The sequence below is a fragment of the Diceros bicornis genome, chromosome 24 (assembly GCF_020826845.1).
Source record: "Diceros bicornis minor isolate mBicDic1 chromosome 24, mDicBic1.mat.cur, whole genome shotgun sequence".
NCBI lineage: Eukaryota > Metazoa > Chordata > Mammalia > Perissodactyla > Rhinocerotidae > Diceros > Diceros bicornis.
In genome coordinates this window covers 37,967,268-37,982,364 of record NC_080763.1, presented here as the reverse complement: position 1 = coordinate 37,982,364, position 15,097 = coordinate 37,967,268, and the positions used below count along the sequence as shown (strand labels likewise).

Here is a 15,097-nt window from a genome sequence, read left to right as displayed (position 1 = left end):
AACCTACAGTAATCAAGACATCGTGGTACTGGCATAAGGATAGATATATAGATCAATGAAATAGAGTCGAGAGTCCAAGAACAAACTCATACATTTATGGGCAACTGATTTTCAACAAAGGTGGCAGGAAAATTTGATGAGGAAATAGTCTTTTCAACAAATGAACTGGGACAACTGGATATCCACATGCAAAAGAATGAAATTGGACCCCTACCTCACACCATATACAAAAATTAACTCAAAACAGATCAAAGAAAAATATAAGAGCTAAAACTATAAAACTCTTAGGAAATATATAGGTATAAATCTCTGCGACCTTGGATGAAGCAATGGTTTCTAAGATGTGACACCAATAGCACATGGAACCAAAGAAAAAACCAGATAAATTAGATTTCATCAAAATAAAAACTTTTGTGCTTCAAAGGACACTATCAAGAAAGTGAAAAAAAACACAGAATGGGAGAAAATATTTGCAAATAATATATCTGATAAGGGTTTAGTATTCAGACTATACAAAAAACTCTTATAATTTAACAATAAAAAGATAAATAACCCAATTAAAACATAGGCAAAGGATCTGAACAGACATTTCTCCAAAGAAGATATACAAATGGCCAGTAAGGATAGAAAAGATGCTCAATATCATTAGTCATTAGGGAAATGTAAATCAAAACTACAATGAGATACCTCTTCACACACACTAGGATGACAAAAATAAAAAAGATAGTAACAAATGTTGTCAAGGACATGGAGAAATTGGAATCCTCATCACTGCTGGTGGGAATGTAAAATGGTGCAGCCACTTTGGAAGACAGTCTGGCAGTGTCTCAAAAGGTTACACAGAGTTATCACGTGATCCAGCAATTCTACTCTTAGGTATATCCCCAAGAAAACTGCAAATATACATCCATACAAAAAACTCGTACACAAATGTTCACAGCAGCATTATCCGTAATAGCCAAAAAGTGGAAACAACCCCAATGTCCATCAACTGACGAATGGATAAACATAATGTGGTATATCCACACAACAGAATATTATTCAGCCATTAAAAGGATACTGATACATGCTACAACATCAAAGAACCTTGAAAATATAATGCTAAGTGAAGGAAGTCAGACACAAAAAGCCACACATTGTATCATTCCACTTTTATGAAATACCCAGAATAGGCAAATTCATAGAGACAGAAAATAGATTAACGGTTGCCTGAGGCTGGGGAGAAGGGAGAATGAGAAGTGACTGCTAACGGGTACAGTATTTCTTTTTGGGGTGATGAAAATGTTCTGGAATCAGACAGTGGTAATGGTTGCACAACTCTGTAAATATACTAAAAACCAATGAATTGTACACTTTAAAAGAGTGAATTTTATGGTATGTGAACTGTATCTTAAATTTTTAAAAAGGCAAATGGCCCTCCTTAGAAAATTCATTTCTAATTTATAATTTCATTTCTAAAATTCCTCACCTGTTTCAGACCACCTACTAGTTCATGAAAATGTAGAAAAGTTTGCAATGATATTTGACATTTCTAATCCCACTGCCACAAATACTACAATGAAATTTCTTTTTAGCCAAATTATTTATAGATATCAACTGATGGTTCACTTGTATTTATTTTGCTTCTAAACAATAAAGATCTGAAAGTTCCTCTGAGCTCATGATTTATCTCACAGTCCTTTTTTAAATTTATATTTTTCTTAAGTAAGTGAGGCTAAACAAATGTCTTCCATTTTAGAAATTTTAGTAATACTGTCATCTAGAAACAGGTAAAAGTATTGCTCCTGCAATGACATTAGTTAGCACAGCCATCTTCAAGCAGTACTTTAAAATTTAATTCCTCTTCATAGGACAATAAAAAGGCTAAGCAGGAAACGGTTTTTCAATATTAGTAGTGCAATGTAATATGTCTAACTAGATGCTTTAAGCCATGAAACAAACGCAGACTTTCTTTCCCCTGGAATATAAATAGGATTCTAGGCTTATGCTGTTCAGTAATAAGAGTTTGAGTGAAATTTTTTCAAAGCTCTACAAAGAAAACATACTATTTATCTTCATCTTCTGTAACATTGTTTTGTATATCTGGTTTTCAGTATCAGGAGGCTGTAAACTTTGCATTAGCACTATAATCCACAATAAAAGCTTCATAAACATTTGAAATAGAATGAAATATTAATTCTAGTCTGGTATCACTGACTTGTACTATACATAGTTCCATAAGTTAAAAAAGAAGATCCTTCTAAAAATGCTAAGTGTAAAGAGGAGGGCTTAAATACTTAAGAAATAAACATCAAGGTCTGCCATGATTAAGCTACATCAAGAGATTACAATAGGACAACACGATTTCTCATTTTTAAGTTCAGTGAAAATTGCAAACACAAGTGGTTTACATTGTATCAGGGCTGCTAGCCCCAAGAAAGACATGAACACAGAAAGGGTGACCTTATCTAACTTCAGTATTATTTTTGTAATAATGTGTATAAAATCCAACCACCGCTTTGGCAATGTTAGGAGAGAGCAAGCCTAAGAGATGAAAATATTTACATCTTTTAATTAAATTATACTGTTACCTTATAAAAAAATGTGAGGTTCAACATTTGTTTCCTTAAAAACAGAGCACTAAACAGTTTCCAATACAGCAAGCTAGCTGATAGTTAAGATGTGTCTAAAACGTATGCAGAACACTTAAGACTATAATACATCAAGGAGTTCTTTTGAATTATGTATATCCAAATGATGGTGTTTTAATTCAAACTGAACAACAACAAAATCTTGATAAAACGAGAAACAAAAATTGATTTCTGAACCAAATGTGTACCATCTCATACTAGAGTGAATCACTGGGAAATACAGGCATGGAGTAGATACGCTCCACGTGAAGACAACTGCATATCAGAGTTCAAAAGAAGAGTTATAGCACATACTCTTTGTTTTTTGTTTTTTAAACAGGCCTCAAAAAACCGTTTTATCAGTTTTTTTTTAATAGCACATCTTTTCTAAATAATTCTCACTTTTCATTCAGAAAATGTTAAGAAACAGTTTGCAAGAACTCATGCAAACATGTTTCTCTAAGGCCATGAACTGGTTTGCTAAGTTGCATTGTCTGTTTCAAGTAAAAAGCCCTTCTAGAATAAGGGGTCTGTAAAGGAAACCACTCACCTTCAACTCTCGGGCCTGCACACTTGTTAGGATCTCTATCACTCTGAAAGCCAAAAGATAGAATGCTCATTCGAGCATTAGCAAAATGGTCTCTGTTTACATTTTTAAAAAGGTAATGCATGTGAAGTTTTTCTGGCAATTCCTTTTGTGTGTTAGAAAACAAAAAAAGCAAAAGCTTAGAATACGATAAGATTCCTTTTTTCTTAGAAAGGTCAAACAAATACTTCTTGACATCACGTCCTTTACACAATGGCATACTGTTCGTATAAAAGGTCTCTTATCCTATAAAAATCTTGACAAAGGCAGCCTTCTAATCCAATGCGTCCAGTTTCCGTCTAGAAACCAAGAAAAAAAATAAGTGCTTTTCAGTACATTTTCTATCCGTTGATATGCAGACATAATAATCAAAATATATTAACTAGATTACTTTATGATTGGTCCAGAAATGGGTTGCTCTGATTCACAGAATATGGATATAATAGTCAAGTCATGAATTTTACAGACATATAAATGTCAGAGGATTGAAATAATAAAAATTTACAATAAAATTTTATATCATTTCCTTGAGTTACTTTTGAAAGTCTTCAAGGTCATCATTATGAATATAAATTACTGATCTCCAGTTTGTGAAATTACCAATCAAGAATTGCAGAATTCAAAACGAGAAAACATCAGAAGCGTTTGTTCAATTCAACACACTTACTCTACGGACCGCTACTTGATTGTTGCAAACAAGTACACCCCCTACAAATTCAGCCTGAATCCCCTCCCGCAGAAGAACTTGTTTGAAGTCTGATAGTCGTGGTTCGTTCATAAAAACTGACTGATGTCCAGGAACCTTAGATAAGGTTAAAAGGGAAAGAATAACTTCAGATAAAACACCAGACACATAGTTGTACTGAATAAAGTGCAATAACACACGATCTCTAAGATATTTTCTATTACTCCCTGAAGTCCTGTGACAGATCATTTCAAGACTGTAAATCACATTCCAAGTTGCTATTCTGAATGTTACCTCACTATTTAACATTACAAAGCCCTTCACATTTTCTGAATGTTTCACAATCAGTGTATTAGTCATGCCTCATAATAAGAGAGAGACGTTTGGTAATGTTATGCTCTTCACTCTGCCACTTGCCTGAGGGGGTCAACTAGAGTGCCAGGAGGCAGAACTGAACCAAAAATTCATTTCCCAGATCTAGTCCTTTGCTTAGTTCAGAGGATAATTCTCTCCTGATCCCATTTTCACTTTCCCTCCCCCACTGAGAGCGAAGGCAATGGATGCCATGGGTTTTAGAATCAGAAAGGCAAATGGTTCAACCTAATGCTGCTACTCTGAAATTGGTTTGAAGACTGCTAGCTTTAACTCAGAGAGAAAAAGATCTAATTCCTCTCTCCATTTCAAGAGTAGCACTGGAGAATCCAATGACAGAGGCTGCCTCTATTCTTGATTGCATAGAAACGCTAAGGACACCACTTGACATACATGCAGGACTCTTAAAATACACTTTTAATATTGCTGTAAGTTAATTACCCGAAATCTTTGCTAATTAACTAGACAGCTCTTGAGAACATATAAATACTAGACTAGAATTATATCTATACTTAAAAGATTTCTAACTATATCAAAACCAAAAGTGATTTAAACTGAACTGGCTACAAAAATGGAGTGCAAGAATATGACGTTTGTGGAAAACTAGAAATCGCCTGATTGGAAGCAGGCAGGTGATTCTTACACTCATCAAACTTAATATTTAAAAATCCATACTGAGAAAACAAATCATGAGACAATTATGCATCTTAAAAGATTTTCTAAAGGTTTCCTTTAAATTGTTATCATTCCCTAGCCCTATGGGATACATGCACACACACATGCTCGTGGATGCACACACACAAACATACCGTAAGTAACCTTTCTAAAAACTGGAAAATCGGGGCCAGCCCAGTGGCACAAGCGGTTAAGTGCACACGCTCTGCTGCAGCAGCCCGGGGTTTGCCGGTTCGGATCCCGGGCGTGCACTGACACACTGCTTGTCAAGCCATGCTGTGGCATCGTCCCATATAAAGTGGAGGAAGATGGGCACGGATGTTAGCCCAGGGCCAGTCTTCCTCAGCAAAAAAAGAGGAGGATTGGCAGACATTAGCTCAGGGCCGATCTTCCTCACAAAAATAAAATAAAAAAATAAATAAAAATAAAAACGCAAGAATCAGTCTACACGTGACACATATTTTAAATGGTTGAAAACATAATAGGGAAATTAAGGACGACAATTAGAGAAGAGACAGAAGCAGCAGGTGCTTTTTTTACCTCATGAGGTGGTAAGGGTTCCAAAGTTGGAATGATCTCACTTTCTTCACCTGTTTCTTTCTCATCATCTCCAAACAGACTTTTCATGGCCTTCTGCTGTGCTATGACGCTGGAATCTGAAGGAGCGTCCACTTGCATTTCTGAGTCTTCTCCATCATCCTTCAGTTCTCCTTCTTCTAAAATAACTCCTGTGTCCACTTTGGAAACTCTCATGTCTAAGACACCATCTATCCAAGCTAATTCGGCATCTTTTGCCTTACAAAACTGAAGGGAACTAACAAGTGAGTCTTTCAATCTCACCTAGATATGATGCAAAGGAGAGGGAGAGAAATAAAACCCACAGAGTATAAATTAACAATTAAATATAACCTATTATTATCATTTTCAACTCTGGTAATGTGTATTAAAATTTGAAAATCTTTCACTTGTCTGATCTTCACCGTGACCAGTAACGACCTAACGACCTGTAAGATCATTAGGGTCCCTGTCTACTTTCCAAACTAAAGGCTCTTAATCCTGACTGCACATTGGGATCAAAAAAAAAAGGGCCAGAGCTCCACCTTCAGTGATTCTAATATTACTGGTGAGACCAAGACCAGAATGTGAGTCCACTTGACTCCCCCAAAGCTCTCCAGATGTCTCATATGCAGCAGAGGTTGAGAGCCGTGGAGAAGCCTCATCCTCCAGTACTTGATGCTCCTTCAGGAGTACTGAACTGCTTATGGATTCCTCAACATACCATGCAGTTTCACACCTCCATATTCTTGGAATGCTGCTTCCTCTTGTTCTGCCCAGAATGACTTTTCTGCCTGGTGAATTCCAATCCATTTTTTCAAACAAATATGGACATCACTTCTGCCTTAACTGACACCATCTCCCACCAGCAGAGGAGATTAATCACCCTCTTCCCTGTGCTATTCCTGTTTTCTGTACCTGTCCCCGTTTTTTTTGTTTTTTTTTTTTTTTTGTGAGGAGATCAGCCCTGTGCTAACATCCGCCAATCCTCCTCTTTTTTTTTTGCTGAGGAAGACGGCCCTGGGCTAACATCTGTGCCCATCTTCCTCCATTCTATATGGGACGCCGCCACAGCATGGCTTGCCAAGCAGTGCGTCGGTGCGCGCCCGGGATCCGAACCAGCGAACCCCGGGCCGCCGCAGCGGAGCGCGCGCACTTAACCGCTTGCGCCACCGGGCCGGCCCCCTGTCCCTGTTTTTTTTGATTAGGAATAGAACCTTGACATCTGTGAACTTCTGAAAACTTCTGAATTCTTAAACACTCACCATTCACCTCACCTCTGCACTTTTGCAAATGTTGTTCCCTCTGCCTGGAACACTCTTTCTCCCTCTTTCCCACTCTATATACCACCCTGACAACCCAATCTAAACATCCGTCAGGATCCAGCCTAGTTATCACTTCCTCTGGGAAATCTTTTCTAAACCTCCAAATTTGGGTTGGGTCTCCCTCTTTATATATACTCTCATAACATCCTGTCCTTTCTCTATCAGAGGTATAACAGTGTGATAAGTGCTATTTCATTCTTACAAGCCCCACAGACTATAAAGTCTGCTACAGCAGGGGACCATGTCTGTCTTACTCACTACTGTATTCCTAATGTATCTGCCCCAATTTGCAACAAAAAGTACTTACTTCTATGTGGCCAGCATACTTACCTGGTAGATGTGAGTTTCACTAGTGGCATCAACTGTTTCATGTAGCTTTGGCATGTACACTTTAATATCTTTCCCACCAAATGCACGGCAGCACTCTGCGAGATCTTGACTGGCCTCTGGTGGTCCATGGACAATGATCAACTGTCGTGGTTTCATCTGATTAATGATCTTTTTAATGGAATCCCCATCAGAGCGTCCTTCATAGTCTATGTAAGTAACCCTGGCTCTGTAATTAGACATAATTATTCAAGCTTACTTTTCTGATAAGTTAATTCTAAAACTAGGTTTTTAATGGCTTTTAACATCAGGAAAGAAATGCATACATATATATAAAATAAGGATTTAAGGAATACACGTGTTATATTGTTAATATGTATTGGGGGGATTATGTATCATTTAATAGGTATTATTAGAAAAAATCACTCACTATATATAAGAAAAAGTAAAACTGGATCCTGACCTAATGCCACATATAACAGCAGGTGAGCTGAAGCCATAAAAGAGAAATGTGAAGCTTCAAATTTAATAGAATAAAACATAAGAATTACCTTTGTGACTAGGGACAAAGAAAGACTTCTTTATATAAGAAAACCCCAAAAACCATAACGTAAAATACTTTATTATTTCATTACATCAAAATTTATTTCTTTACATCAAAATAAAAGATTTTTTTTAAACAAAGTAGACCATGGACAACTCTTATAAACAAATAATAGAATGGGAGGGGATATTTGCATTGTCCAAAACCAACCAGGGATAATATCCAGAATATACAATGAACTCCTGCAAATCAGTAACAAAAAGGCAGCAACCCCTAGAGAAAAATGCATGAAGGACATAAACATGGGCTTATAGAAGAAAAAACAGAAAAGGTAACAAGCATTTGAAGAGATAACCAAACTCACTAATAATCAGAATAAAACAAATTTAAACAGTACTGATACATTACTTTATAGCTATTAGACTAGAAAACATTAAAGAGTTAGATAGGATCAAATGCTGGTGAGGAAATGGGGATGCAGGAAGCCTCCTGCTCTGCTAGTGAAAACAAACTTGTGCAGCCATTCTGGAAAGAATGTTGTGATGCTGTTAATATGCATCATTTAGATATTAGCCATACTCAGGAATATACAGTAAATGATATCACTGGACAAATAAGCCACTTTGCTCTCTAATGACTTAATTCCAAAAAGATGATTTACTGGTGTCATTAACTGCACCAAGTAGAAAAGAAAAAAACAGGTTTCTTAACTACTTCAGATCACAATAGTATTTTAAAGACATTAGGGCACTAGAGATGTTTAAGTCAAGGAGTATATTTTATGAAGCAAGCACTTCGAAAAATGAAACTTGTGAATTGCACAAGTTTACCTCCTACTAGATATACTAAAAAGGCCAGAAAGAATGTTTCTTCATATAAATTGAAGTATAATTTAATATTTAACCCCCTCCTCACCACCAATTCAATTACTTTGGAATTCAAATATCATTAATGAAGAGAAAATACCACCATACTTGACCAGTCTTTGCATGAAAAAAGAAATTAAATTTTAAGATCGCAAACTTACTAGAAAATATTCAGATATTTCACTTTTGAGAAATATAAATTATATAACTCAAGTGCTTGAAAGTTTATCTTGTAATCTATTCAAAATGCCATGAAAGCACTTACTTTATTTCAATGGACTCTGTCGTAGAAATACACTTAGTAGGAACATCAGATAAATCCTGATCCATGGGTTCATCTCCATTTGTCAAGCCAGATTCTAATTTGCTTTTTTCTTCTTCAGTAGCTTGAAGTTCCGGCACTAAGAAATCCTCTGGTCTAAATAATAAATGTCTAATTAGAAATAGTAATAAGCAAGCTAAAATTATATAATTTATATAACTAACTAGTAGATGGCATAATTTTTAGACTTCTCACATATCTCAAGACTTAAATATACATTTGATCCAAAGCCAATGCCACTTCATAATATCATTTATCAGATGACTGCATATATTATATTCTTCATGACCATTAAGGAGTGCTCTTTATTTTTTTAAGTTTTTTATTTATTTATTTATTTTATTTTTTTGTGAGGAAGATTAGCCCTGAGCTAACATCTGATGCCAATCCTCCTCTTTTTGCTGAGGAAGACTGGCCCTGGGCTAACATCCTTGCCCATCGTCCTCTATTTTATATGGGACGCTGCCACAGCAAGGCTTGACAAGTGGTCCGTGGATGTCCGCCCGGGATCCGAACCAGCGAACGCCGGGCCGCACAGCGGAGCATGCACACTTAACCGCTATGCCACCTGGCTGGCCCCAGGAGTGCTCTTTAAAACACATCATGTTGACTAGGGAAAGGCCCAGGACAGATCATTAGAAGATCTTAGGAGCTATCATAAGTACTGTAACAACCTGGCCCTGCATTTGTTTCAGTCTTTTTTCTCAATTTCTGTGGTTTCCCTTGCCAACTCCCAATTCTTATAAATCCAAGACCTCCTTTGATTTCCTTAAAGACCCCCAGTTATTCCATCCCTCCCCAAAGAAAGCAGATGACTCTCCATTCGCACATTACCAAGAAGATTGAGTTACAAAACCATTAGCTCCCTCAAAAGCCTTCAACTTTATTTCAACAAACTATTGACGCATCTATCTTCCCATTTTTACTTCCAGTATCAGAGAGAATTGTATGTTAAAACTAACAAACTTTTAAAAACGTTCTCTCTAACCTCCTACAATTGTCTATGCCTCATCCCCAAATCCACTCAGACTCCTCTCTGAGAATCCAGGCCTCTGTTACCCAACACCTAGACTGCTGCAGCAGCTTCTCAGCCCCTGGAGTCCAATATCCCCAACTATAATCCACATATTAACAATAGCAGTAGCAACCACGTAAAGTGCATTTACTGTGAGTCAGGTTCTATGTTAAGTGCCTTAAAAACACAACCTCATTTAATTCTTATTCCATTTTTTAGATAAGGAAATTGAAGGTAGAGAACACTGTCCATATGCTAAACAGATTGGCTACTAATTAAGTGGAATGGTAAACAAACTCACCAACGCTATTTAGATTATTGTTTCTCCCTACTATTTTAGAGGGCCAAGTAGACAGTGGAATTTTCCTAATTAAATCCAAGAATGACCTAAGACCACTATATGCTCAAGACAGCATCATGGGAGCCAGCCCTGATGGCCTAGTGGTTAAGTTCCGTGCGCTCTGCTTTGGCGGCCTGGGTTTGGTTCCCAGGCATGGACCTACACCACTCACCAGTGCCCATGCTGTGGCGGTGGCTCACATACAAAATAGAGGAAGACTGGCAACAGATGTTAGCTCAGGGCAAATCCTCCTCAAGGAAAAAGAGGAAGATTGGCAATAGATTTTAGCTCAGAGCCAATCTTCCTTGGGGGGAAAAAAAAAAGAAGCATTATGGAAGTACAAAGAAAGTACAAGGGAGGGACCTAACTGTGTTGGGGTGGCAATGAAGAAACAGGAAAGGTTTCCAGTAGTTTGTGAGGCCGGATTCAGCAGCCTGGAAGCTTGAGATTGGAAGGTAGAACAAGGCTGAAGGAAAAACGGGGGCAAGGGCATGACATGAAAATGCCAAGCAGAAGGAAAGTACCAGTTAGAAGGCTGGTACCACCAGAGTGGAGAACACACACTGACATAACAGAAATATACAGAAACATAACAGAAAGCAGAGAGAAAGCAGATCGTGAAAGACATTGTGCATTGTGCTAACGCATTTGAAAACAACAGTAATCCTGAAAGATCTTTACACAGGATAGCAGCATTTTCAACTCTGTAATCAGAACATGTGATTTCAGTTGTTTTTCTGATAGCGGGTATAGATTTTCAATGGCTCCACTCATGCTATCTCGTATTCCTCTTGTAACTAAAACATGTGTGCAACACTATTTGAGATATAACCCATTTCCCAAACTTAACACAGTCACCATCCATCAAAAATCCTTCCTGGGGCCGGCCCGGTGGCGCAAGTGGTTAAGTGCATGCACTCCGCTGCGGCGGCCCGGGGTTCGCCGGTTCGGATCTTGGGTGTGCACCGATGCACCACTTGTCAGGCCATGCTGTGGCGGCGCCCCATATAAAGTGGAGGAAGATGGGCGTGGATGTTAGCCCAGGGCCAGTCTTCCTCAGCAAAAAGGAGGAGGATTGGCAGATGTTAGCTCAGGGCCAATCTTCCTCACAAAAAAAAAAAAATCCTTCCTATCCTATGGCTTTCTCCAATGCATAGTCCTTATCTCTCTTCTTAAATGGGAAAAAAAAGTCTTGATCATCTTTTTAAATGTTTCACATACCTAAGTAATAAAACTACCAGTTTTCCTTTAATATTAGTTCTCTAGATGTTCCTCAACCTTTCTATTTTTGCATTTCAAACTACAAGTCGCCTGTATCTTTCAGGGTAAGGTACACAGAAACTAACAAGTACCTGATGACCAGAAAGACCAAATGCATTGAGCTCAAATGATAACACAGTTGGTACCTCTAATCTGTAAGAAAGAAAGCTGGTGTTGCTCACATACTTGATAATTTCTCCATATTCATCCCATTTAATTCTTTCTTCTGGGGCGGGAAACATTGGATAAGACTTTTTGGCCTGTTTGAAGAAACTTCCTTTCCGACTACCTTCACCTTTCATCATCAGGTCGTGCTTAGTCTTATGAGCCGACGGCTGGTCAATATCTTCCTCAACGTCACTCTCGTCACTGGAATCTATATCTGCCCTAAGAAGATTTTGGAATAGATAAAGGTTATAAAGTCCCCCCAAATTTTTGAATTAATATTTAGAAAATTATTATTGAATTAATTCAATGATAACATAATATAATAATAATCAATATTATTGGATTCATATTTTATCAAACATAGCATTAACTGCCATTTAAATAAATACATACTAATATTAGCACTGAAAAAATGTGGCATTCTAGCAGCACTTGAAAGATGTAACAAAAGTAATGGAATCTAAAGAAAATTTAAACATTTTCAATTAAAAGTTTTTGTCAGAAACAAGTTCTTCTCAAATTATATATATAAACTTTTAATCTGTCTGAAAATAACTCACTCTTTTGACTGCTCAAGTTTTTTAGCAGCTTCTTTCTTTAGTTTCTCTTTTTCCAAATACTCTTCAAGTTCTTTCCCTTCAAGCTTCACACGTTTCCTCAACTAAAGAAAAATAGCAGACGAAAGGAAACATCAATATTAGGGGGTTAAGGCAGTGGGGTGTGAGATATATCACATCTCTAAATTGATTCAGTATCTTTAACTAAATTTTCCTCTGAAATTATTCAAGTTTCCATTACATGCAATTACAGATCCTATGTAGATCAGTACTAAAATTTAGCTATCACATTTCCAGGATGGGTTTAATTTAAATCAAATTGGTTAAAATGCACCAATCAGGAAAAGAAAATACAGAAAGTTTTTTGTTTTTGTTTTTGTTTTTTTTGCTGAGGAAGATTTGCCCTGAGCTAACATCCATTGCTAATCTTCCTCTTTTTTTGCTTGAGGAAGATTAGCCTTGAGCTAACATCTGTACCAGTCTTCCTCTATTTAGTATGTAGGACATCGCCACAGCATGGCTGATGAGCGGAGTAGGTCTGCACCTGGGCTCCGAACCTGCGAACTGGGGCTGGCGAAGCAGAGCACACGGAAGTTTAACCACTCAGCCACAGGGCCGGCCCCCAGAAAATATTTTTATAATTTGGAGTAGTTGAGGCCTACACATGATATAAAACCCAAAAGCCATAAAGAAAAAAATGAATAAATATGGCAACATGAAAAAAAACATCTCTTTGACATTTTAAATCTCATAAAATTAAAAGAAACTGAGAAAATTACTTGCAGCCCTACATGCAGCCCTCACAAAAAAGCTACTTTTTCCTAAGAGGTCTTCCAAATCAGTTAAGAAATAAAAAAGGACAAAATACCCATATAAGCAATTTACAAAATAAGAAAAATAAATAATAGCTATGAAAAGTGTCTAATTTCACTAATGATTTTTTAAAAATGCAGAATTTTTTAAATGTAATAAAAAATGTAATACCATCTTTTAATTTATGAGATTGGCAATGGTAATTACTATACATGGAAACGGTATGTACCTTCATCCACTATCTATGGGAAAATGACTGCAACTACGTTAGAAGGCAATTTGCCAACATCTAAATATAAAAATGCGCTTGTCATCTGACACAGCATTTCTACTTCTAGGAATTTATCCTACTGAAACAATCACACAAATGTGAGAAAAAAAGTACATTGCAGCAATGTTTATAATAGTCAAAAATTGGACACAACTTTAAAATCCATCAATGATTAGATCAGTAGGTTTCAAACTTTTTGATCTCAGGATTGCCTGAGACACTTAAAAATTACTGAAAACTCCAAAGAGTTTTTGTTTTTTGTAGGTTACATTATTAACACTTACCATATCCGAAATTGAAACTGAAAAATTTTAAAAATATTTATCTGTTCACTAAAAAATAATAAAACCATTACATGTTAACATTAACATATTTTTACAAAAGATAATTATATTTTCCAAAAGCAAAAAAGAAATTAGTGGGAACTATGGCATTATTTTACATTTTTGCCATTTAATGTCTAGCTCAATAGAAAACAGCTGGATTCTCACGTCTCCTTCTGCATTCAATCTCTTGCAATACGTTGTTTTGGTTAAAGTATATGAATATGCAGCCTCACACAAATGTATAGTTGGAAAAGGGAAAAATATTTAAATAGGCTTTCATGAATATCCTCCTTTGATATTACATTAAAACTCAAAAAGTGGTAGTTTCTTAAAGGTTAGTTGTAATATGGAATCTGAAACCATACCAATAACTTTTTGTACCATTATATTAAAATTTATTGATTTATCTTGCACTTTGAATGGATCTTTTATTTGTGTATTATTTTGTAACTACATGGATTAGTTATTTGGAAAATACTGGTTCACCAAGTTATACACATCCTACAAATGTTGACAATATTTTAAAAATCATATTTGCAAATATCAACACCAATCTCATTAGCAAAGACTTTTAAGTTTTCCAAAATTCTAATTTTCACTTGAAAGTTTGAATTTTATCAGATTTAAGCAACAAATGCTATCAATTGTCTTCCTCAGAGTGACAAGCTCAATTTATTCATTTTTGGAAAATATCTGCCAAATATCCAAGTCTGAATAACCATGTTATTATATCAAGTAAAAATAGTGTTACAAGAAAAAAGTTGCTTAACTCACAACTCAATTATACAAGTGGCTTTCTTCGAGACAAACATCACGCTTTAGTATGCTACACAAGTGCTTTATGCCTACTTCCATCTTGTCACCCAGTTTATTAAAAAACTTTTTACTAGAAGGATTCAATAAAATAACCTTTACTGCTTCATCAAGGACATTCTTAAGTGAAACTGACCTATTTTTTGGACCTACAAGTGTGTGGTGATGAAAAATGCAGTGCCTACTTGTACAGTCTGGTGTCACTGCCTTGATTTATGCTAAGGCACCAGCACTTTACCCACCACTGCTTTTATTCAATATAAATGTAGGCACCGTGACAAGGCAAATAACATCTTAGTGTTATTATGAAAAATAGCTTTGACTTTGTGGACTCCCTGAAGGGGTCTCAAGGACCCCCCCAAGGGGTCCTCACATCACACTTTTGAGAACCACTGGATTCAATAATCACAGTACGTATATACCATGTATTATAAAATTACTAAAAAGCATTCATTCATTCAAAAACATCTGAATGTTTATAACAAAGCAAGTACTACATAATGTGAATCTGTCTCTACTTCTACTGTTCAAGAATATGTGGATAATTTGGTCCCATTTCTTTTTTAAAAAAATCATACAGATATCTGTATGTGAATAGGAAAAAAATACAGAACATACATGCTTCAAAAATGTCAACAGTCATGACAACTAAATGCGATGTGTAATCC

At 36.4% G+C, this 15,097-nt stretch overlaps 1 protein-coding gene across 1 annotated transcript in view; it reads right to left on the bottom strand.

Annotated features, from left to right (window-relative positions):
* Nucleotides 1-2,529: 2,529 nt before the first annotated feature.
* CPSF2 (cleavage and polyadenylation specific factor 2) overlaps nt 2,530-15,097 on the bottom strand; it is a 29,491-nt gene continuing 16,923 nt past the window's right edge. The window contains exons 9-15 of the mRNA XM_058567576.1: nt 12,210-12,310; nt 11,668-11,868; nt 8,810-8,962; nt 7,138-7,363; nt 5,468-5,767; nt 3,863-3,997; nt 2,530-3,494 (exon numbers count right to left, since the gene is read on the bottom strand). Of these exons, the coding sequence (XP_058423559.1) occupies nt 3,402-3,494; nt 3,863-3,997; nt 5,468-5,767; nt 7,138-7,363; nt 8,810-8,962; nt 11,668-11,868; nt 12,210-12,310 (1,209 nt within the window). The 3' untranslated portion in view covers nt 2,530-3,401. The remainder of the gene's footprint in view (nt 3,495-3,862; nt 3,998-5,467; nt 5,768-7,137; nt 7,364-8,809; nt 8,963-11,667; nt 11,869-12,209; nt 12,311-15,097) is intronic.